The 24,542-nt window shown below is 43.1% G+C and overlaps 3 protein-coding genes across 5 annotated transcripts in view; 2 read left to right on the forward strand and 1 right to left on the reverse strand.

Annotated features, from left to right (window-relative positions):
* Positions 1-1,521, forward strand: part of LOC123046974 (uncharacterized) — a gene marked incomplete in the record, with an annotated part of 3,373 nt that extends 1,852 nt beyond the window's left edge. The window contains 3 exon segments of the mRNA XM_044470439.1: positions 1-541; positions 619-819; positions 940-1,521.
* Positions 1,522-3,081: 1,560 nt separating this feature from the next.
* Positions 3,082-4,638, forward strand: LOC123046976 (BTB/POZ and MATH domain-containing protein 2-like). The gene has a single exon (XM_044470443.1). The coding sequence runs from the start codon at positions 3,224-3,226 to the stop codon at positions 4,445-4,447; it is 1,224 nt and encodes a 407-aa protein (XP_044326378.1). The 5' UTR covers positions 3,082-3,223; the 3' UTR covers positions 4,448-4,638.
* Positions 4,639-5,163: 525 nt separating this feature from the next.
* LOC123046975 (mediator of RNA polymerase II transcription subunit 13) lies at positions 5,164-24,542 on the reverse strand. 3 transcript variants are annotated; one of them, XM_044470440.1, is made up of 23 exons: positions 24,240-24,542; positions 23,178-23,274; positions 21,768-21,841; positions 21,512-21,651; positions 21,331-21,417; positions 21,147-21,234; positions 20,973-21,056; positions 20,171-20,248; positions 20,002-20,081; positions 19,120-19,198; positions 18,573-18,881; positions 18,418-18,504; positions 15,199-15,439; positions 14,110-14,316; positions 12,040-13,344; positions 11,709-11,958; positions 11,504-11,585; positions 11,329-11,416; positions 10,930-11,008; positions 8,833-9,128; positions 6,843-7,884; positions 6,371-6,742; positions 5,164-6,124 (listed from the first exon to the last, which is right to left on the reverse strand). In XM_044470440.1, exons 2-23 carry the CDS (start codon positions 23,199-23,201, stop codon positions 5,496-5,498), a joined length of 5,721 nt encoding a protein of 1,906 aa, XP_044326375.1. In that variant the 5' UTR covers positions 23,202-23,274; positions 24,240-24,542; the 3' UTR covers positions 5,164-5,495. The 3 variants fall into 3 exon arrangements, with proteins under 3 accessions (XP_044326375.1, XP_044326376.1, XP_044326377.1); XM_044470441.1 differs by having other exon boundaries at positions 23,178-23,286; XM_044470442.1 differs by having other exon boundaries at positions 15,199-15,436; positions 24,240-24,541.

Consider the following 24,542-nt stretch of genomic DNA (forward strand, 5'->3'; position numbering starts at 1 on the left):
TGGGATGCAATTGATGGAGCTGCTCAACCAGAATCTCCTCACCGAGAAAAAAGCAATGAACACCGAGTTGGTTGGAGTGCAGGAGGAGCTGGGAGAAGCAAGGAAGCAGCTAATGCAGCTAGATGATAGCATGGAATCAATGAAATCGTTGAGTAAGGTTCTATTTTATAGGGAAAGAAAAAGCAAGGCTCGGTTGCTACATACTCGGTGGGCTCTGGTTACCAAGGAAATCAAGAGCAACGGTGACTTAAAAGGCCATCAGGAAGAGCTAGCCGAGCTGCGGGGTGGGATGCAAGAATTGAGATTCCTCAACCAGGCTCTGTGTTCTAGGGAAAGAGAAAGCAATGGTCAGTTGTTACATACTCGGTGGGCTATGGTTACCAAGGAAATCAAGAGCAACGGTGACTTATGAAACCTCCGGGAAGAGCTGGCCGAGCTGCGGGATGGGATGCAAGGACTAGAATCCCTCAACCAGGTCCTGGTTACTAAGAGCGTAAGAGACAACGACAAACTGCAAGCGGCTCGGAAAGAGTTGATCGATGTAAGGAAGCGACTAGCTAGTAGTACCTCTTTTAATTTGCGTCTCATCTCTTTCTAATTTATCCTGGATGTTTGCAGGGCTTGAATGTGGCTACAAATGGCAGGGCAAACATAGGCCTGAAGAGGATGGGGGAGCTTGATCCAAAAGCGGTTGCAAATGCTTGCAGACCGAGATTGTCACAAAAGAAAACTCTTATTCTTTGTTCCAAGTGGGAGACTAAAATCAGAAACGCGGGTTGGCACCCTTTTAAGGTCATCATGGTTGACGATCAGCCCATGGTACGGATAGCCTTCTATATTGCTATACATGGAGTAGCTCTTTTATCTTGTAAGTAGTCTTCAGTATCTGGTTTGCAAAGGTCCATCTTACTGTGTGCAAGTGTAACTACTGTCTTGTAGGAAATTTTCTTGGACGATGATGACAAGCTTGTGGAGCTAAAACAAGAACACGGTGACCAAATGTTCGCCTTGGTGAAACAGGCGCTGATTGAAAGGAACAAGTACAACCCCAGTGGTGGCTATCCTGAAACGTTGCTGTGGAACTTCAAGCACAGTCGGGAGGCAACAATGGAAGAAGCCGTCCAATTCATTGTAAAAAAGTGTTGTGCAAAGAAGAGAAAGCATTGAGGCCATATATCTAGGAGCTGGGGGTTTGCCGTCTTTCTTTGGAAAACCCATGGATATGCACTGTGAAGTAGCGGGTTGCAGATTTGCATGACAGCAATGTGCTACTCTTTCATTGACATATATGGTACTTTGAGCAAGTGTACAAACCCTTTAAATATGTGCAATAAGGCTATTGCAGGACTGTTGGAAGTCAATTGAAGTTGACCTTAACTACAGCAAAGCATATAACCGACTCGGATATGTTTATTTCATCATAAGGAATTTTAGTGATATGCTGTTACAGGATGCTATTCAGATACTACATAAACTTCTGAGGTAGTAAATGGTAGTGCATTGGGGTGGCGCTGTTTTAAATTTGAAGTCGCGCAAGCTCATTTTTACTTCAGTATGGTTCTGAATATTTATATAAGCACCTTTATTTTTTGGCAACAGCTCAAATGCAAGCACAAACTCATTGTACCTGTTGTTAACTGGAAATCTGGAATGCGATTTTACTTCATTCTTAGTTCGAATTCAGCCAAGAAGTTTTTTTTTAACGTATAAAACAGTGGGGGGACCTGAAACTGATATTTGTGCCATTTTGAATAGTAGTAGGAATTTGTGCGTCTGATTTGCTTGCAACTGCTGGATGGAAAAGAAACCATCATTAGTTCATCTATATGATATATTCATGGGAAACCAGTTTATGCAGTGGGCATGCAGGAAGACCAGTGCGAATTGCCTGACATGTTTGTATTGAGTGTGCAGGTGTTGCGCTGCCGTTCATTGTTGAACTGGCCGATGGTCGCTCCTCCGTCTTCAACTGCTGCTTACTCGGTTCGTCGTGAAACAATGTCCATTCAGGAATTGAAGCTAGCTTAGCTTGTATGTTCACTCCTAGCATTCTGATGGTTTGCAGGGTGGAAAGATTGTACATCACAGATTTTGGTCCAATTCAGGCTTGCTTTTCTTGCTCATGTTCAAACAGAAGGCAGAGAAGCTCTTGAGTAGCTTACAAGGTACTCCCTCCATTCCTAAATATAAGTCTTTGTAGAGATTCCACTATGAACTACATACGGATGTATATAGATGCATTTTAAGTGTGGATTCATTCATTTTGCTCCGTATGTAGTCCACCCAGTGAAATCTCTACAAAGACTTACATTTTGGAACGGAGGGAGTATAAGAGTGTTTAGATCTCGCATGTGTGGTTCTAACACGAGAAATTATCTTTCTTCTTCTTTCTTCTTTTTGTTTGCGAAAGAGAAACTATCTTTCTATAGATCATAGGGTGTGGATGAAGGTCTACAGTGGTAGACTCTGGTTTTGCAGGAGATTGTACGCCTGGAGTGGAGTCTTGGAGGCCATGGTATGGCACTGTGAGCTTTTATGTGCAAGTGCAAAAGATATGGTAGATGGCCTGTACCGACTAGGCATTTTCCTTTGAGGAAAAAGATGGTCATGCATAATGTGAGACACCGTTGTGAATAATTGTACATGAAGGAATCTAGAATTTGCTTTGACTGAAACAGAACACAATCCCAGTTTACATACATATTTTGAAGACCTTTTGCAGTACATCAACCTCTTTGGATTTTTCACGGCAAAAGAAAGAACTCTTTTCCCCCCTAAAAAAAATGAACTCTTTCCACCCCTCAAAAAAACTTATGAACTCTTTTTGTGTAAATTCGAGGGTCAATTTTTTAATCAAAATTCCATGATCAGTTCGTCTCTTGATTGACATGAAATACTTTGTGCCCAGCCCATTAAGAGACCCATCAAAGTAGAAGGGTAAAAGATGCTGTAAAAATATCGGTAAAAGATTACAACAAGTTTACAACATTGATTCTTGATTGGGACTATATAGCACTCCTATTTATTTACAACTTTTTGTCCAAGGAACGTACGAGGACGGACACAAAGCCTTGAGAAAGAAGTCGATAAACATCTGTCTTGCATCGAATGGATTCTCTACGTTCCACCCTTATATTCACCCGGGCCAAGGCACGCACGCAAATTCTAGATTATAGATAGCACATAAATCGATTGTTCGTCAACCCTCGATCTCCCTTGGATCATGTCGACGTCGGACGCCGAGCTGCTGGCCGCCCTCCGCGCCGCCGGCCGGGAGCATCTCTCGGCGTCCACCGTCGCCCGGCGGCAGGAGACCGGCTCCCACCTGTTCCGGGTCGCCAACTACACGGAGGTCAAGGCGACGGTGCCCAACCGCGAGCACGTCGAGTCGAGCACGTTCACCGTCGGTGGCCACGAGTGGCGCATCGACTGCTACCCGAACAGCTGCGTCAAGCCGCACAACGGCTGCATCTCCCTCTTCCTCCGGCGCACCAGCAGCAGCGCCCCCCACTTTCTCCGACGTGGTGCCGGCAGCGCAAAGGCCGACGTCGCCATGGCGTCCATCAAGTTCAGCGTGCTGGACCGGGACGGGAACCCGGCGCGCACTCAGAGCTCGCCGCCGCGCCAGTTCGCGAGCGGCGACGACTGGGGCTGGACGGACTTCATGAGGAGCGACGAGCTGGACAAGGAGAAGGAGAGGTACCTCAAGGACGACTGCCTGACGGTCCTGTGCGACGTCACCGTCGACCTCGGCCTGCGCACCGACAGCTGCACCGAGGTCGCTGCCGCCGCCGCGCCGGAGCCGACGGGCGAGTGGCCGCCCCCGCCGTTCGAGCTAGACGGGGAGCTCACCACGGCCATCTGGAAGAAGCAACGGGCGGACGTGAGGATCGAGGTCGGCGGGGAGACGCTGGCGGCGCACCGGTGGATGCTGGAGGCCCGGTCCGCCGTGTTCAAGGAGGACCTCTCGCTCGCCTTCGCGGCCGCCGGCCACGGCAAGCAGACGGCCGAGCTGCGCATCGAAGACATGGACGCCGAGGTGGCCAGGACCCTGATCCGGTTCATCTACACGGACGCGCTGGCGTCGGACATGAAGCAGCAGCTGGACGCGGCGACGGCCATGGCGGAGCGCCTGCTTGTGGCGGCGCACAGGTACAAGCTGGAGAAGCTGAAGCACATCTGCGAGGAGGCGCTGTGCCGGCACATCGGGATGAGCTCCGTGGCGGCCACCCTGGCGCTGGCGGAGCGGCACCGGTGCGCGGTGCTGAAGAAGGCGTGCATGCAGTTTATTTCTTCCCCTGCTAACCTAGTAGCCGTCGTCGCGACCGATGGCTTTGAGCAGCTGAAGATCGGTTGCCCCCCTGATCTGGTCGACCTCATGGCCAAGCACTTGGCCAAGGTTGGAGCGGTAGATCAGTCCACGTTCGTGCCATTTACTACCTTCTAGCCATTTAATTTGCTCTTTTTTTCGAAAATATTCTAGTCATTTAGTTACTATAGGAGTATATAGCTAATACCCGTGCATTGCAATGGGCACAACTTTATTTTAGTCGCTCAGTGTAGAATTTTTTTTTTTTTGACTGGGTTGAGATTGAGATATTTTGTCAGGAGGCAAGAGGTAAAAAGATATGTTCCTGAGATTTGTGTACTTTTATAAGTGAGTTGATTTTGTATTTTGCTGCAGATTTCTTGCTATTGGCAATTTATTTGATTTCTCTTGATTGCTTTGCAAGAAATTTCTTTCTCCAGAGCCGAGGTGATGGTTAGAAAAATAGGGATTGTCACCTGGTTTGAAAAAAAATATATCAATATGAAGGAGCATATATGGAAGAGGTGGAAACAAGACCAACAAATTACAATGTCGTGTTAAAAAACAAATTACAATGCCAAATCAACATCAATTGACCCATATTTTTACTATAAACTTGATCAGACTTTAACAAGTTTGATTTAAAACAAGATGTATAGGTCATCTAAACCCAAATAGAAGGGCTAACATTATTCAACACAAAAATAATATACATACTTTCGAATGTATTTTCTTACTGTGATTTATAAAAAAAAAGCACACAAATTTATTGTCAACAAAAGCACATGCATCCTAAATTTGGAACCGATCAATTTCTTTAGATATAATTAAACCGCCTTCTGACACACACAAAATTGCGGCCTTGCGAACAAAAAAGGTGCCAACAGCAACCTGAAACCTCAAGCCGATGAACAACAAATACCACCGAGTTACCAGTTCAACAATGTTACAACGGTTACAGGGAGAGGTATTGCTAAGCACTTAATTACATACATCCTCAACCCAAGAAATTAGCATTCTTGCTATCAAAGCAAAACCGGGCTAGGCAGCTCATCAACGCGCCCTCCAACTACCTACCTAATCTAGATACAGACAGGCACTTGGGTTTAAGCAGCATCTAGCCCTTGTGTTTTCCTGTGTAAAACAGACAGTTTCAATCATGTGAATTAGCTATCACCTCTCTAAGCTACATCTCTCCCTTCTCTGTTTGCTGAGAGAGATGTCGATCGGCGTAGTGGAGAAGTCTCCTCAACCTCAGAACCATATCACAGTGGAAGGGGAGAGCGCTGCGCCTTTCCGTGTAGACCGGGCTTACCGTCATCCACGAAAGGGCGTGGAGCTCAGCGGCCACCGCCTCCAACACATTGTGCATGTCCATTTCGTAATCACGGGCTGATGTTTCATGGGTGTTGTTCCTTGCCTGCTTGCTCATGCTGCTGCCGCCAACGCCTCTGCTCATCTTCTCTTGGACAGTGGCGGTGCTGCCTCCGTAGTAATCGATGATGCTGACAGAGAGAACGGAGTGCCTGTCCTCCTTGGTGAGTTGCGCGGCATCCTTTCTTACTGGTGGGACAGCTTTGGAGACGACATAACCCATTGCCAAGGGAGTTGCTGTCCCTTTGCTGTGCAATAGGTGGGCAAGCGGCGGGGATTCCGATGTAAGGCACGTTGGAAGCTGTAATGTCGCAGGGGAAAGATACCGCATACTTGGTGACGGAACCAGAAGATACGATGCAGACATTGACCCGATGGACTTGACTGGGGTAAACCCGTCTAAGTAACTAGAAGACCCAGTGCTGCTTTGATTCCCTTCACCTGTAAGAGACGGGGAAAAGAACATTAGTAAATATGATCCATCCCTGACTATGGATTTCCTAAAAAGCATGACCCATTGCTTGATTGGCACTCTTAGCACGATTAAGATTTAAAACAAATAATCATATACTGTGTTTGTATATGATGAGGTCATTTAGTGAGGATCATTTACTTAAAAAATTGCCACATTAAATAAGTAACTTGTAGGCGGGGATAATAAATTCAACATACACAGACAGTACTTACCAGAAGTAGGTCTGGTCGCCATCAGATCCGCTTGGCATGCCAGATGCAATGAACTATCTTGCGAAACTGCAACTAAACTGATGCTACGAACCAAGTGCAATGAACCCCTTGAACTGTCCATTCCAGTTTGTTCCCCTAGGATCTGCTTTTTGTTTCCTGACTGACCTTTCGTGAAGCTAGATTTCGAATGAGGGCTGTATAATGTGCTAGGTGAGGAAGGCATGTTTCTGTCCTGGATTAAGCCCATATCTTGTTGCTGGAGTGTTGGTCCATTAGAATTTGACGGAATACCATCAGGTATAGATCGTCGTAACTGCACAGGCCACTTCTTTACCTCGTTACCACCAAAAGAGTATATTGCCTTTTGCCATTCTGCATAAGCAATACATAGACATTACAAACACATAAATAAAGCACATTATGGCCTATCAAATGAAAAAAACAGAGTTAATGATCAAATTGATTAGTATACCCTGGATTTCAAGTTCAAGGAAACCTCCAATACGGGTTATCATTACATCTCTTGATCTTGTATTGCTAGCTTCTGGTGAAGACGACATTATTTGACAACCCTGCTGCAGAATTTGAATGAATAGGCTCTGGAGAACTTTAGTGTCTTGGCGGCTACTAATACCACCAAAAGGAAATATTAAGCTGTCTAATAACTCTCCTCTAGAATCTGTCCAGATGCATACTAACCATCGCCAGTCCTCGGTCCAGCCATAACAGCAATGAAGACTTGTAGCACTGTCATTCTCAGACCCTTCAAGTGGTGGGCTTGCTCCACTATCAGTGCCACCTGAAATTGAGCTGTAAGCCCTGCTGCTACTTGCATCAGCTCCTAATCTTGAAGATTCCATCATATCACTGTAATCAGCAGCCCCAGGCTCTGCCAGAATGAAAAGCGGCTCAAAGGCATACTTCCTGTCATCCTGAGCACATAATTCTGGGATTTTGCTTGGATCAGGCAATCCTACAGCACGGCCAGGTTGCCATGAGTTGTCCCATGATACTGACCTCATGGATGCATCAAACTCTGTTTCTCTAGAGAGAGTTTGTCCAGACATCCGAGGAACTAGACACTCTTTCCAAAGGGTAGGACCAGGAGATGCAGTGTGCATCATCGTGGACTGAGGCCTACTCATATAAGTAGGTGACTGGAACATGTCACTCTTGGAAACAAACCGTGGGATCCGTCGAGCCTTATTATACACAGTGAAAGCTATGTCCTTGAAAGCAGCAAGCTCATTTGGTTTATGGAGTCTCAGTAAAGTTTCAACAGTAACAATCTGCAAGACAAGCTTCGGTATACTGAACCCAGAGAGCATTACAACATTGGATGCTGATGCTTCATCAGCAGAAGCACTGCTGTCTAGAGCTTTGGCAACCTGAGCATACAGGAATGATTTCCTTTCTCTCTCTGACGATAAGATAGACCCAAGGGCAACAGAACTTTCTACCAGTGTCTGTAGGACTGCAGATGGTTCAGGAAATGGGCAGACCACATAAACTACCTGCGTACATAATGGACCGTGGGTGTTAAAATAGATTAGCATTGCGGTTCTGGGAAAAATACCAACTTAAAGTTTATTTTTGTTGCATAGGCAAAGCATGAAAGAAAAATCAATTCATCCACCTAGAGGCCATCGTGCATCTAACTGAATGATTAGAAGTCCCGCACATGTGATCTTTTTTTGTAAATACAAGTGAACAGAAATGAAACGTTGGATCATTTCTGCATCCAAAAAACTTAATAATTGGGTTAAGATATACTCCCTCCGTATCAAAATATATGACGCCTTTTGACACTATGATACGTGTCAAAAAACATTTTATATTTTGATAAAGAGGGAATATCTCCAAAAGAATTGGTGACATATTTATATGTGTGTACTCCAATGGTGGCATTTATTAGTAACAAGTGCAGAATAATAATGGCATCCTACAAAAGTTGTCATAAGAGGAATAAATGATACATTCCATGACAAGAGCCTCAGTTGGATCAAGAAAATAGGAAAGCTGTATTTAGACAGAACGGGAATGACAGAAGTAACATGTCTACAAAGTTCATACACTAGTTGACGCTCAGACAGATGTATCTAGATACATCTGTTTGAGCGTCAACTAATTCCGGACGGAGGAAGTACAAAACAACAATGATAAGAAAATATCATATCTGATTAAAGAAACATCCTACACTAAGTTGACTACTAATGTGTATTTTTCGTTTTGCAATTCCTTTTGTGCAAGTATGTATAAGAATATTTATTTCAGTGGGCTTCTCTGCTGGTTCTCATAAAAAAGAAGAGGAAAAAGAAACACTGACCAGAGAAGACTAAATAATGAGAATACACGAATATAAACCATGCAGAGTATCATCACAGAACAATACACGCGGCTATTGTTTTGGAAGTCCCTTGGATCAAAAAAGTGGAGAAGGAAGAAAAGGTAAAAGGCCTTACAGTGCAAGGTATGTTACTGCTCTCTTTCTGATTTGTTGAAATGTTTACGGTAAGCTTTATATCCTTAATTATCCTTGCCAGAGATGATACAAAGCTTTTCACACTCCAACTTTTTGAAAGAGCTTGAAAGTATTCAGTTATTGAACTGATAGAAGCTGAGTGGCTGCCCCCAGTCTTCAATTGATCAGGACACTCAATGAGAACAAGTCCTGAAGGCAGATACTTTCCAGGAGATTGTTCTATTTGCCCCCCACTGTGTTGTGGCGAATGAGTACCCAGTTTGCAAACTTCATAAACTATAAGAATGCCAAATAGATAAAAGTAAGGAATAAATTTTGAAACAACAATGAATTCGAATAATTATATGGAGAATATGAGATTGCTAAACTATGACTAACTGACAAGTAACCCAGTAATGACAAAACATTGGTATATTCTTTTGGTTGTTTATATCTATTACAATGATGTGATCAAATAGAACGAAATCAATTGTATTGCAACCATGAAGCTATATAATTTGTTAACATGTTAAATTAGATCAGTGACTGGCTGTAAATATTGCCTCTTTTGAACTTAACGTATAACTGGCAACAAATAGTAAATACAGAGTTAGAAAAGGTGGCATTAGGCTTAAATCTCTATACATCAATACATGTCTCATTGTCATACAGCCAACACAGTGAACTAATGCTGTTTATTGGATTCACAGACACTTTGCAGGCACAAGTATCAAAAGCAAACAAGATTTTAAGTTTATGAACTACAGTCCTATCTTAAGGAGTGGGGAGAATTATAAACATAGAGTCAGACACATTAATACTACATAACGGTAGAATATAATGGAAAATATAGGGACGCGGATTTTTGGCTCCTGGGTGCTCCACACCCCATACGAACATTTAATTAAAAAAAATACCAGGAAAATTCAAAAAAAAAAAAACTGGGATTTGGGGATATAGGCGGGTGGAACACCCAGGAGCTCCTGTGCATTTTCCAACATATAGCCCCTACTTCATCTGCAGCTAGTTGGAACTTGTACTTTTTATTTGGTGCAAGATTGGGAGTGATCCCATGTTTGTATGGGACATGTATGGATCCATGCACGCTATCGTTCAACCTTGCCATGAATATAAGTTGTAAGATTTAACTTATGGGTTTAATTGCATTTGGATCTCACATGTCAAGTTCACATCCCCTGACCAGGCAATGTGGGACTATCCACTGGGTTGGATTGGATTTAAATACAAAATGTTAAATTGTCAATCTTAACCAAGCAATCTAGGACCATCCTTGTATATGTGTGCAACTTCTCATAAGCCACAATTGTGCTCAATCCTCGACTTGGGCTGGGTGGGGAGAGTTGAGAGTTCTGCAATCCCAGGTCAAGAGTTTTGGAGTTTGGACAAGCCCCTATATTTGACCCAAAACAGCTGGTTATTTTCCATAGTTCTTTTCAAATTTTCTCTATATTTTTCAATTGAATATATTTTCTCGGCACTGACTTGTAACCAGATGAAGGGACGCAAACATCATAATAAAAACAGCACAACTCGAAGTGGGTGGGAATTATCTCATTACCACCAAATCCTTGTTAGGTCTAAGTAAGAATTGTGCATCACAACTGAGAACCAAAGAAAAACTGAAGAAGCAACGTTATAGCGGAAACCCCTTTTGGAGCTCGGGCTCCAATGAGGCCTTCAGATTCAAATTTGAAATTTTATTGAAATTCGTATTTTTACATCTCAAAAAATTCTGAAAAAAATCACAGATATACATGAAGACATAATACACATGTGTGTAAATTTTCAGTTCAAAATACATTGAAATGAGGGCTGTGCAAAAAAGCCAAATCTGGGGCTGTTTAACACATGATACTATTCATCCTCCCAGGCCATGGATTTGTCTTTTTTGTACAGGTCACAACTCAAGGTATTTCATCATGAATTTTTACACACATGTGAGTTACATCCTTACATACACGCATATTTTTTTTCAGAATTTTTTGAACCATAAAAGTTTGAATTTGAATTTTTCAAAAATAAAGGCCTCCATGGAGCTCGGCCTCCAAAACGCCTTTCTCACGTTATAGACACTTACTTGTTCCAAGCTGCATGAAGAAATCAGTGGCTGCAGAAGTAAGCATATCAATATCGGGGCACAGTGCGTAGTAAGTAACCTGAAAGAGCGTACAATGAGAAATTTATGAGTCCCGAAACTACAAAACTCTTTCCAGAGTAACCAAAACAAAGAAACACGTAGTAATCTAGATTCTAGAATGGCTACAGAACTTGGGGCCAATTTGCAGTTGTATCGTGTTGTGTTATTTCCTGATATGGAATACTTGCACCACAAAAAAATATTTACCAATTCTATTAACAAGTTGCTTTTATGAATCCAGAACGACATAACAATATACTTTCAGGTAGTTGATATATCAAAAGGTAATAAAAATCTATAGTGGGCTATATGCCACCACAGTGCCAAACTATGCCTTACAGGCTTGGCCGAAGCATAAGGTTCCAAAGGAGCCTTCTCCCACAATTTGAGGCAATTAGCAGAGGTCTTTAACCAATCATCCTGGTAACTGCAATTTCAATACTTACATCAGTAACTCACGCAGTTAAATGTTAGTTCATTTAATAAATCATTTTCAGGGGAACAAGTCTGCTACCCAACAAGAAGAGATGGCAAAGGGAGGACAGCGATGGTTGGTCTAACACGGTGATATCCCTTATGATGCTCTTCTGAAGTGCCTGCATTGAAATTCAATCTCCTCTAAGATGAATCATGACTTTCTCCTTCTGGCAATATTATATTTGGCGAAGGGAGTAATAAAGAAGTTGAAGGCAGGTTGAGAGATGTGGCAGCAGGAATACCTCGATCATTGCTAGATTGGGGTGGGCTCATTGCATCTCCACCGATGGGCATAGAATTTGAAGTATCTCGATTATCACCAGTAGTATAATGGAAAGAGTATGCATCTCCCATGGCAGCAGATTCTGCTATATTACTTCGACCCCTGCACCAATCAATTACTGATAATGGACCATCCATGTTTGCAAACGCAGTTTTAAGAGCTGATTTTATATCCGACTGCAACAAGCCAATCAGGGATGATTCTGAAACCTGTATCCAAAAAAAAGACATGGAGAAATAATGCATGAATAAGTAGAAGTGGCAAGAAAAAACAGAGCACCAGATTTTTACCTCTGCGGAAAGTGGATCAACTAAATCAACACCAGCACAATCCTTGGAATGACATGTTCCTAATAGTCCACCACAGCCAGCATGAACCATAGAAGGATCGCAAGAAAATCCACGTCTCCTCTGCTCATCCAAGGAAAGCCAGAAAAAAGAACCATCTCCATCATCCATATCAAGTGCGATATCAACAAATGAAGTAGATTGCTGAACTAGCAGAGCCATGGCACTGAGAAGTTCCACAATAGGTTGTCTTTGTACAGATGGGCTTGTGCCAATAAATGTTTTAGCGGACAAAGAATCAAGGGGTTTTGCCCCTTTAGGTACCACAACAGACCTCCAAACTCCCACGTTTTCTAATTGGGACCTATCATACATGTCATGGTCAACATCACTAGACAGCCTAGCTGGTATACTTTCTTTCCTTTTCATCTCATATTTGGGAACAAGACCCGAGTTACTACTGCTCTCTGTCTGCATAGCACTAGACAAGGCACTTTTTAACTCAGCAGATGCTTTGGTTCTCACAGACACTAGTGTATGCCTTATTCGGCACATGGCAGCCTGAAATGTGATGCATTCAATTTCAGTTGCAAGTGCGGTCTTCATAGATAGGAGGAAATACCCAACATTAAGCATGCTATCACTCTTCTTTTGTATAGTCAGAGAAGAGCTAAATGAAGTTTCACCAGAAACAGGTCTTGATGTTTCTCCCTTGCATGATTGTTCGTCTGCATTGTTTAAGCTCTTTTCACTCTCATTTTTCCTACCTTGCACAAGTGTGTATAAGCTTGATCGACCAACATCACGTGAAAGATTAGCTGATGTTACTTTATCAGACTTCTCAGACTTGTCTCCTGTAGACTCAACTTTAGAACTTTGTGTGACATCATACGAATAAACTCTTGAGCTAAAACCGCAACTCCCTCTTTTTTTCGATCCGGGCAAGTAGGGATTTGTAAACAGTGTTGCCGGCGTCTCGCAACTGGAAATTTTAACAGCTGCATATTCTGGTGCAAATGTGAGTGTAGCTTCAGCTCTGGTGAGAAAATCAGATCTACTAGATGATAATACTAAGGACTGGGACCCTGCAGGTGATGCAATTTCTTTGAGAGGCTCCTGAACTTTAGAAGCAACATCCTGAATAGGTGACATTGTTTGGTGGTTAAATGCCTCCACAGATGTGAAACCAACAGGAGAAAGTCTTTGTTCAGGTATATCCATAGCTATGGATGGACTATCTATGAATGGCATGTCTCCATATTCCGAAGAAGGGGTTACTAAAGCATGTGATTCAGCAGTACCTGGCGGCTACATAAAATGGAATATCAGGATTATAGATAGCAGGTAAGTCAGAAAGAAGTGATCCTAAAACATCATCGCCTTACAGTTGTCTACTTGCATGTCCAGAAAAGTTAGTATGTTATTTACATTTAAAGAAGGGTTCTGCGGTGTGCTCATTGTTTAGATCCAACAAGCAGAGAATTCCACATTTCATGGCTAGTAGACAGGGTAGAAGGTTAAAAGGGACAAGTTGAACAGTAAGAGAAAATTATTTCACAAGCTCTTGGTGATATCATAAGCAACATGTTTCAAGGCATAAAATATGTGTGATACAATAAATGGTCCTTGATTACAATCTAAAAACTAAAGTGAAGTACTCCCTCCATCCCAAAATAAGTGACTTAACTTTCTACTAAAGTTAGTACAAAGTTGAGTCACTTATTTTGGGACGGAGGGAGTAATTGGCTACAATCTAGAAACTTAAACAAGCAGCGGTGACAGTAGCAACCTTTTGTTAAAAAATGCACAGCATTGCAGGAGCATGAAATGCAACGAAGAAGTCAATACAATATATTAAGTTGCAGAATACAACTAGTGATGTATTTAATGGAATTAAATACTTCAAAAGTACTACAGATTCCTAACATAGTCATATTATCATTGCCATATGCATAATGAGTTCACCATTATCACAGAGCTTCTCATACATGACCAAGTATAGACTAGTCACTCTAAATATTATAACCTTGTTTCATCTATAAGTAACTACTACGAGGATGATAGGGTACCTACCTCACCAAAATCTAACTCATCCTCTTGAAAGAAGTCACTAAAATCTCCAAACTCCGAGAGAAGTATATTGATGTCCATCACAACCCCCTCTTCACCCCAGCCCCAAGAACATCCCCCCTGACCATTTGTGCCTTGCATGTTTTCACTAAATTCTTTGCCAGCATGAGAAGAATCTTCTGTTATTTCAGAACGAGAGCGCTTGGATACCTGATTGAACGAACATAAAACATCAAGACTTCTTCAGCACAACATTGACGTAGACTGGTACAGCAGTAGTGTGATTGTGCACTGATGCTATCAAGCATCAACATGGCGAAATGAGTTAATAACACAAACAGTGTAACATGTATATATGAAGATTATTCGCCAAAATAGAACTTCATGCAGAGGTAATGTGGCAAGAAAATTTGGTGTTGTGATAGTTTTAGCATCAACAGATTGGTATTTGCTCACCGATTAAACACAATTACGCAAATACTTCTATGCACAAGATGGCATGAACTGTATAGCATGTGTTCTTCCATGTAATGAAATTTCTGCCGCCATTCAATTATCAGTTTCTATCCAGTAAATTGACCATATCTCATACTCCCTCCGTTCCAAAATATAAGGTGTATTAGTTCTTTCAGAAGTCAAACATTTGCATGTTTGACCAAGTTTTTAGAAAAAATTATTAATATCTACAGTACCACATTTGTATCACTGGATCCATCATGAAAAGTATTTTCATATTTTTTTTATTTTGTATTGTAGATGTTGATATTTTATTCTATAATCTTGGTCAAACTTACACAAGTTTGACTTGCATGGAAATCGATACACCTTATATTCTGGAACAGAAGGAGTATTTCACACCTATAGCTAATTAGAGATAAGTTGATAAATATATTCGTGTTCAATAGTGGCATAACAGTCTTCTGTTAATCACAAGAATGATGAAGCAAAGCATGATGTTACCACTACAAGTTAGCTACTGAGAAGAGGAAAATGCAGTGTTATACTAACAAACATATTAAAATGTAATTCTTGAGAAAAAAACTAATTTATTACGGTATAAGTATGTAAATTGAGAAAAAATCAACACACTACCATCTTGCTACCAGCAATGTCATTGTTCAATGGCAGATCAGACTGATGGAACGCTGTAGAGTCAGCATCTGCCAAAAGATCACCACCTTTAGCAGCAACTGCATGCTCACTTCCATTAGAAGTGCTACTGACACTACTGATACTACTAGTCCTGCCGTTGGAGTTGTTATTCCTTTGTCTTCTTAGTCTTAGAAAATTAGAGTTCACACCAAGTCCGCGTGAAGATCCAAAGAAAGAGCTGCTAACAGATCAAAACAATTAATGCAGGAAAAATCAGACAAACCAAATTTGCAATCATGATGTTTTAAAATTAGTACTTCAAAAATATCATGTAATACAGATCAATTTTAGTTGCACCCAGAGATTATGTGTTATGGTGCTGCTAGAAGGAGGGCGCGAGAGGGCCGGACGGGGGCCTTTTTGCCCACGGCCGGGCAAGAGGGAAGGGATTTCCTTCTTAATTCTTGCTTGATTAGATTGATACATCTCTCTTTATATAGAGAGGTTTACTTGACTCCCAAGCAAGGCTTACTTGACCCCTAAGCAAGCAACCCTTATCTCTAGTTAACCCTAAGACTAACGGGCTATACCGCCAGCCCAGGCCCATTACGTACTCTAACACTACACCCCACCTGGACATGCAGCTTGTCCTCGAGCTGCAGCCTAACCAACTTATAACCATGACTCGACGCAACACAAACCTAACACCTAAAAACAAGCCTTTTACATCTCGGCTTGTTTTATGACTCTCAACCTGAAATGGACTGGGACGCTTTATTTTGGACCCCTCAACAAAAAGTGGACACCATCCGCACGTCGGACGTGCACGTGTACAGCCACCTGGATCCCATGGACACCACCAGGACCAAAGGAGTGCATGTGTATGGCCACCTGGAAGTGGTCGCAAGAGCAACCAGCAGAGGCGCCCTCGCAGCGGCCGGCGGCGGAAAGCAGTGGTGCTACGCGGTGCGCTCCTGTCAGTGACACCCTGCCTTCTCCCCGCCGGACGGCTGTTGGTCTGCACCGCACAGGGAAGAGTGGAGGGCTTGCGATGGAGAATGACGAGGAGGGGTGCGCCCCCCCAACCGCCGATGTCGCAGACTTTGAGGTCGCTGCCCGCGGGGAAAACAGCATGCCCGCCGCCCGTGGGGAAAACAGCCCAAGATCCCCGACGCAGCAGACGAGATCGAGGTCCTTTGCGCAGCGAAGGGCAACTTGGAGGAGCGGCAGCTGCAGACCACGCATCTCCCGCACACGCTGACGCGCTAGGAGGCCGCGCGCGGCAGCCTGCAGCCTCACCGCCGCCGACACGTGGCGGGTAGCGATCCAAGACGGAAGCGGTGACGACGACGGCGGGGACTTGATCTGCTGGATGTGGACGCCTTGGGATGGCGGCAACGCTGATGGGAACGAGGTCATCGCACTCCTAGGGCATCTCCTAGGGCATCCCATACTGGGCGGCGGAGCTGGCCTGCGGTGGCTGCTGCAGCTGCAGCGGCTGCTGCAGTATCGCGCCGGGCAGCGGCAGCGGCTGCTGCGATGGAGCGCTGGGCGCGGTGGAGGCCGCCAGGAGCGGCGGCTGCCACTGCAGCCAGGGCTGGGCGGTGGTGGCGATGGATGGCAGCTGCAGCGGCCCGGCGAAGGCCACCTAGTGCGGCGGCTGCCACGGTAGCCATGGTGGCGCGGGGGCAGCGAAGGGCGGCGCAACCGGGGGCGGCCCGTAGGACCCAGCCAGGAACAGGCGGATCTCCTGGACCTCTTGGGTTAGGTCCCGCAGCACCCCGGACACCTCCTCCCAGGTGAGGACGGTGGGGGCGGGCACGACGGAGGATCCCGGCGCAGGCAGGAGCGGGGCGACGGTCGTGGTGGTCGCCGGAGGCAACAAGGTGACCGACAGCGGAAGAGACAGGCTTGGCGGCGGTGAAGACATGATCGAACCAAAGCTAGCTGATACCAAATTGTTATGGTGCTGCTAGAAGGAGGGCTCGAGAGGGCCGGCCGGGGGCCTTATATAGAGAGGTTTACTTGACTCCCAAGCAAGGCTTACTTGACCCCTAAGCAAGCGACCCTTATCTCTAGTTAACCCTAAGACTAACGGGCTATACCGCCAGGCCCATTACGCACTCTAACATTATGATCCATGGGCACGATTGAATCAATGTAGTTCTTGCAAGTAACTTTTGGGTATAATGAACCATGGCAACAAAACGTGTTATACTGCATAGACTCCGGATGTGCTGCATGGATGGTGATCCTTAACAAAGAGTTAGTACAGCTTAGCACAGTTCCACAACTGCAAACTGAGCCTTAGTAACTTCACTTCTTTTGGATAAAATTAGTTGCCATTTCTACTAGTCTTCCCTTTTTGTGGGAATGAAGCAGTAGCGAGTCCTGATTAAAAAATAGTAAGTGCCTTTAAAACAACATTTACGGCCTGTTCGGTTGGAAGCCAAAATTTGCAACAATGTGCCACACTTTTCTTAGCCAAATTGGGCAAGTGTCTCGTAGCCACAGCTTAGGCATGCCAAAAATAATCAGCTAGGTCCTGGGCGTCATAAGCACATACATTGTGGCATGGTAGGCTAGGTTATGGCTCCAGTTTTCTTGGCCACAAGCCTGTTCGGCAAAAAATATTTGGCATGCTAGGACACTGTTAGGCATCAACTGAAACGGTCCTTGGTGCTGTTTTTCTCCAGTTCAAGAGAAGTTCTGGCCATTGAATGAGAGCAAGCCAGATAGGAGTTACTGTAAGGTAAGCAACATACTTATGTTCCAATTATTTTTATCCTAGTTCTAAAGAAATGATAGATTTTGCATGCTCGGCAATTTTAATTTCTAAGTTCTAAAAAATGACAGGATTTACCTAGCTGTTCTATGTCCACACCTAGCTCACAAAGTTGGAGGGTGTTTCTACGTCTAGCATAATGAGAAAATAATCCGAATGTCATGTATTCCTCTTAAGACAAATATTTTCTTGTATTTTTTAGATATTGTATTCCACTATTTAGTTCCTAGAGATATAGGATAACATCAAAACAGCATATCAATGCTGTTCTTTCAACATTTTACAGAGTTCATTGAAGATAACACCATTCGAAGTTGGTCCCCATTTACAGAGTTCATTGAAGATAACACCATTCGAAGTTGGTCCCCAACGTTTTGACTTGTGAGCTGTTCCAGATAGTCATTGATAGAAAAAACCATGTATGCAAGACTGACCTGTTCCGGAAGTAAGAAGACGGAGAGAAGTTCCAAAATGGCCAAGCCTCCCATGATGAATTACCCATCCAGTCCTGTGACCACATTCTGCGGGCAACATAATTTAAACCATGCAGACTCCAAGCATAACAAGATCATTAGGGTGAGACTATTACCTTTTACTAGAAAAGCGAACAAATGCCTGATGGACCATAGGTACCATAACAGCCTCAGGTGGGTAAATAAATGTCCTTTCAAGAACTGGAAGGCCATCAGCAGATTCTAACTTTTGCTGCCCATCATCACCTAAATGAGGGTCCTTCACTGAATCAAATTCTTTCTTAATCTGATTATTTTCCGACTCAGAAATTTTGTCAGTTGAGGCAGGTGGAAAGCCAAGGGCAACTTCAACATAGTAACTTTGACCTCTCAGCTGGCAGATGGTGGGTTGAGTAAAACCTGGTAGATTAGGTGCCGATAATTTGCTGAAATGTTTACACAAAATTAACATGAGAACTGAGTATCATAATGAACTGCTCTGCATATGAATATCCTTAAAAGAAACACAAGATCTCACTGACAGGTGAGATAACACCCAAGAGCCGCAATCAGGTCTAAGTGTCTAACTCATCAGTGAGAGGTCACATCAACAGGCATAGAATGCCAATAAAACAGCTTAGCATATAAGTCGATTTGATTATTGACTTTTAAGTTCAGAAATACCTTGAATATACTTGTCTTGCGAGGTCACTTGGGCAACAGCCGACAAGCCTACCCAGCATTCCGCTAGGAGCAACAATAACTGCAACATTCAATGAAACAGATCATGAATTTGAATATGCATGATATAAAACACAACTTTCATCTAAAAAGGCATAAAACATAATTTACATAAACGATGAAGAAACTGGCAAAAGCAAAGTTACAAATCAAAGTTATCATGAGCTTTGTCACAGAAATAGAATGCACAGTGAAGTTAGTTTAACTATTTAGAGAACTATTTTATATTCAAGCCTGATTCAAGACACGACTCCAAGAACATAAACCACTATATGGCTGTGCTTCTGCCCATTTTGAACATCATAGCACAGAGTTTGAGAGAAATACAGAACTATCACCAGTAGCGGCGTGATTACTTAGAAGGGTCTAAGTGTCGAACTAACCAATGCAGTCATGTTTTTTAACTATTTCCAGTACGGGGATCCCTTCAGATAACACTATGATACAAAAGGATCGTCGATAAAAGTCGAAAAAATGGAAAACTAATAAAAATGTATGCCATAAGCTAGCATACCGCCTCTGGTGAAGTTCTATTTGTAAAGGTGAAATTCAAAAACACTGTACCCCACCCTAAATGAGATTCACTAGTTATCTTTTAATCCACCTTATAAAGAACTAAATGTAAGATAAAACAATGGGCAGTCCCTATTTGTAAATCAGACGTAAGGACTTCTGTAAATTCCCCTATCACAAGAAAATCATGTCAGAGCAGAACTGTGAATAGCACAAATATATTATCCTTTTCCAGCAAATAAGACAGTAGATTTTCTAAGGATGACAATACAGCAAGAAGTGTAGAGATGGAATTAGTCAATGAAACGGTACCTGGAAGACCTTCACCAACAGAACGGGGAGTGTGTGTGAGAACTTTCTCTATATCATCACTAGAAAGGTTTCGCATATATCTAATAGAATAAACCATTTAAAGTAAGACCACTGGCACTAAATAAACTGAAGAAGGCCAACGATATGACGGAACAAAATAAAAACTGACCTTGCGGATATAATAACATGCACAAAGATTGCTTCCTCAGTGGCCGCAAAGACAAATTCTACTGTAGGTTGTGCTCTCCTATAACGCAATGATAACAAAAATAAATGGAATGGAAATCAAGAAAAGTGAAGTTATCCTTGGAAGAACAAAAGGGGGAAAATGAAACTACATGGCCAGCCATATCTGTATCCTCAATATCACACTGACATTACTTATTTCACCCGTCGGATCAAAGAGAAATGGTTGGGAGCCTGTGATGGATTGTAGCATTATAGCAACTTGATATGGACTTCTACTTCATTATGCAATGACTAGAAGTGAAGAAAGGTCAGCCTACTGATTCATCTCGACAGTTATCTAAAATATGTCAAGAGGATACGAATTCATGCAGGCCCCACTCCAATGCTCGTATACAAGATAAATGGCCAACAAGTATCCGAATATTATCATTACATTCACGTCATCATATAAAGGTTGGCAAAAAAAAGGCATGCAGTTGTTCTCGAAACTTTAGCAAAGAAAAAAGAATCTATTAAGTTGAAATCCCATGTTTAGAATTAGGTTACAATTATTTACACAAAGTTTAGGGGCCTTTTCTTTCTTCAAACACAAGAACTTCACTTTATCCCAATATATACCATACACTATCTATTGTAGTGCACGACATTGGAACTTTAACAGACACGTTATGTGTGTTACTTTAGCAGACACATTGCATCAGTTGCTGAGCAAAGAGCGTAAAAAACTAGTTAACAAAGAATAAAAAATGAATAGATAAAGGCATAGCAACTTAGTCACAAACCTAAAGCTGTTTTGATTTCTTGTAGGGGGGTTGTATTTTGTAAATACATCACCAAATCTTGCATAGGAAAGCCCTCTTAGTGCTCTGTACAAGAGAAATTGTCAGATTTAAAATTCATCAACTAGACAACAAATTATAAATTACAGATTCATGCTATAACAAGTATAATTATACCTCTCCAAAGAATTTCTTAAGGCCTGACATAGTGCAGCTGCAACCTCTTCTGAGTTGCCTGGAGCCACCCATAAACCACTTGAAACAACTGCAAAACAAAATAAGTAGTAGAAACAAGCAAATAAATAAGCAAACTATACAGTCTAAGACTCCATGCAATAAACAAATATCAACAACAATCAACCTCTTAATTTAGCTACAGCGGGCTGGGTCATTTCAGGTACTAATGAGTGGCGGCCAGAAAGAAACAACCAGAGCTTGATCTTCTCATCTGTCATTGTTACAAAAAAAGTTTGGCATAAATAAGCATAGGCTTGACTTAGGTAGACAGAAAGATGGATGCAGGTAGTGCACATAATTATTACCAGGGTTATGCTCTCCTTGAGATGGATCCCAAGGGCCAACAAAGGAATTTGTCCAAGTACTTAGGAGACCTTCACTCTGTAAGCGAAGATACGCTGACAGCACAGTGCTATTAAGAGCATCTTTCTGCTCGGCTTTTGAACTGGACGAGGAACAGGAATCACAAAAAAGAACAGATGCATCAGAACAAAAATAACAAGTGGCAACAAGCAACTAGAAGACAGCACAAAAGCGGCATATGGAGGGTACAATTAACACCTTCTATCAGAAGTAGCACTGTAATCTGGTTCAACAGGAAGAAACTGAAACCATGATACAGTCTGAAGCTCCCCCTGCAAGCATGAAATATATAAATAAGACTAACCCAAAGAAAGTATATCTGAAGAATCAACAAACTAAAAATGTCTCATTTCCGTGCTCTAAAGCTCTAGGCTCTATCAGAAACCTAGAGATATGGAACATCATTCTCAATTTGGAAGTGGGTGGCGGGTAATGCCTCTCCTGTGCTGTAGTTTGTGATGTGTGAGGAGGGTGGTTCAATAGCTCTCCAGACTTTTGAAGCAATCAGTTCCAATTTCTACTTCTACTTCATCAAAAGAAAAAAATACAAACCATTGCAGGAATTGGAAAGAAACAAAAGGACATTTGTAAGCCACAAAGATAGCAGTGAGAAATAACCTGTGGAAGATCCAACAAAAAATGCCCCACGCACAACTATGCTCCCTATTGGGCAAACCGTTAAAGCATCTACAGACCATAAGCAGAACCTCACATACCCTATCAAGGATTAAACTTTATGTTACAGGTTTCTACTTAACGACTGGAAAATGAAAATGGTGCAGCGCTGTCAAAGGAGCACGCAAGGAAACTCGAAAAGGCCTGAATTCTCTTATTATTTTAGTTGCTTGGAAAAATTGGCAACACCGGAGTGATTGTGTTTTCAATGGAGCAAATCCAAGCTTCATGATGGTGCTGCAAGCTGTGGCAAATGAGTGCTCTATGGTGTTCTGCTGGGGCATCGTGCTGAGAAAGTTGTTTGTTGGGTCGCTTGCCCTGGAAGTGTAATACTCCCTCCGTCCGGAAATACTTGTCCTAGAAATGGATGTATCTAGTGTAGTTTCTTTCAGGGTGTTGGGGGGGTCTCCCTCTTCCTTGTACTATTTTCTTTCCTAATGAAATAATGTGCAGCTCTCATGTGCGTCCGAGAAAAAAAATGGAGCGAAGATTCAAACAGTTGCCATACTACATTTTGTTCCCTTTTTCACATCATCATCATGGTTGTTATGGAACAAAACTCACTTGCAAATGATGATACTCCATCCGTTCCTTTCTCTAGGTGTCATTTTTGTAAACGGTAACCAAGGCACTGATTTGAGGATAATTTGGGACTGAAATGCCCCTGGTTACAATGTAGGTTAGAGGGGTAATTATTGGCAGCTAATTAATGATCCTGCGATTCAGGACGGCTGGAATTGGCATCAACAGGGGTAAAAAGGAAATACACCTAATAAAAAGGATGGAGGAAGTATAACGCATCGAGAACTTGCAAGTTGCAATAACAGAAACGCTAGAGAGTTTGCATTTCGCAGTACGATGAAATACAATAAAGCAGATTATGGGGCCACAATTCAACAGAACCCTCGGGGAGGGGGGTAAGGTCTAACTTACAATTTTGAAAATGTTGGTCCACATATTCAGTGTAGAAGACAAGGATACTGCTTTATAAAATCACCAGTGTTCATGTTTCTACAGTAGAAGGTGAAACCTGCAACATGGCCTGCGCTTGTCATACAAAGAGTACTGAAAAAAAAAACATTTATAGAACAGCTGAACAAATGAAGAAACTACATGAAAGAAATGGGATCACACAAATGTTATCCGTAAATAGTGGGATTCTATGGTTGTCACTCTTAATTCCAAATCAGAATAAAAGATATGATAATTGAACAATACTACAACAATGGGAATCTATCATTGTTATTTTAATTCCACAACATCCTGCACTACAGAGACAAAACTATTCAACACGCAAATAAAATGTTTAGGACTCCCACACATTGTCACATCAATAAAGCACCAACGAGGTAGGATCTTTAGTTTCCATGTTTACAAGTAAAAGAAATGGTATTCTGCCATTCTAGTTCCAAAGCCTCTCATAGATGAATGAAGCAAGAAATTTATGTTTACAGGGTAAAAAAACACAGTCCAATGGCTTTCATTAACGGTTGTAGTTAACATATTCAAGCTCCCTACTCCTTGCGACATTATAGGGTAACCGACACGCGCGACACAGGGAACAACCTACAGATTGCCGAACTCCCCTGCTCCTTGTGACATTTCACACGACACTTATCCTTGTGGAGTTCCCACGGCCTACGATGCATAAACACGTCAAATCAATGACATGCACCATCTTCCATCACTCGTACCCACTTACCCTGACGGCTGAATCTGCTACACGATCTCCTTATCCGACACCCCACCATCTAAACAATGTCTAAGGTAAGGTCATTCAGAAACCAATGTCTAAGGTCAGAGCGTGAGATAGTTCAGGAGCGGGAATTACTTGATCGAATGCCCCCACATTACCATGTCAAACGCCTAACATAACATTCAAGCGAGACTTAGGGTTCTAGGGTTCGTGAGCGAACGAACGGGAGACGAGATCAGAGAAGAGGGCGGGCTCCGGGCCGGTGAAGAGGAGAGGAGTGCTCCGGGGAGGACGCTCACCTTGCGTCGCCGCTGTCGCCGCCCCTGGTCGCGGCCGGCGTCGCGCGGAGCTCACCCTCGGTGGTACGTGAGGGCGGAGAAGTGAGCGGGTATGCGGCCGGGGACCAGCAGGAAGCAGGGGCGCCTGGGCCTTGTTCGCCGTCGCCGCCGGTCGCCGCGGCGTCGGCTCGACGGGTGGGGCGAGCGGGGGCGGAGGGCGGGGCGTACGGCGAAGGGGGAGACGAACGCGCCCGGCTGCTTCCGTTGGGTGCACTGGGACAGGGGCAACAAGGTAATTGCGGGTTGCAGCGAGGGAGTGGGGGA

This window comes from Triticum aestivum, chromosome 2B (genome assembly GCF_018294505.1).
Source record: "Triticum aestivum cultivar Chinese Spring chromosome 2B, IWGSC CS RefSeq v2.1, whole genome shotgun sequence".
NCBI classification, from domain to species: Eukaryota; Viridiplantae; Streptophyta; class Magnoliopsida; order Poales; family Poaceae; genus Triticum; species Triticum aestivum.

Bases quoted from the DNA above. Each gene is read 5' to 3' on its own strand.
- LOC123046975 (XM_044470440.1), bottom strand. From the start codon at position 23,201: ATGTGGACCAACATTTTCAAAATT. The intron at 21,235-21,330 runs GTTGATTGTTGT...TTTGTTTTGCAG, and splicing joins CGCTGTAGCTAAATTAAGAG to TTGTTTCAAGTGGTTTATGG. The intron at 21,057-21,146 runs GTATAATTATAC...TCTCTTGTACAG, and splicing joins TTAAGAAATTCTTTGGAGAG to AGCACTAAGAGGGCTTTCCT.
- LOC123046976 (XM_044470443.1), top strand. From the start codon at position 3,224: ATGTCGACGTCGGACGCCGAGCTGCTGGCCGCCCTCCGCGCCGCCGGC.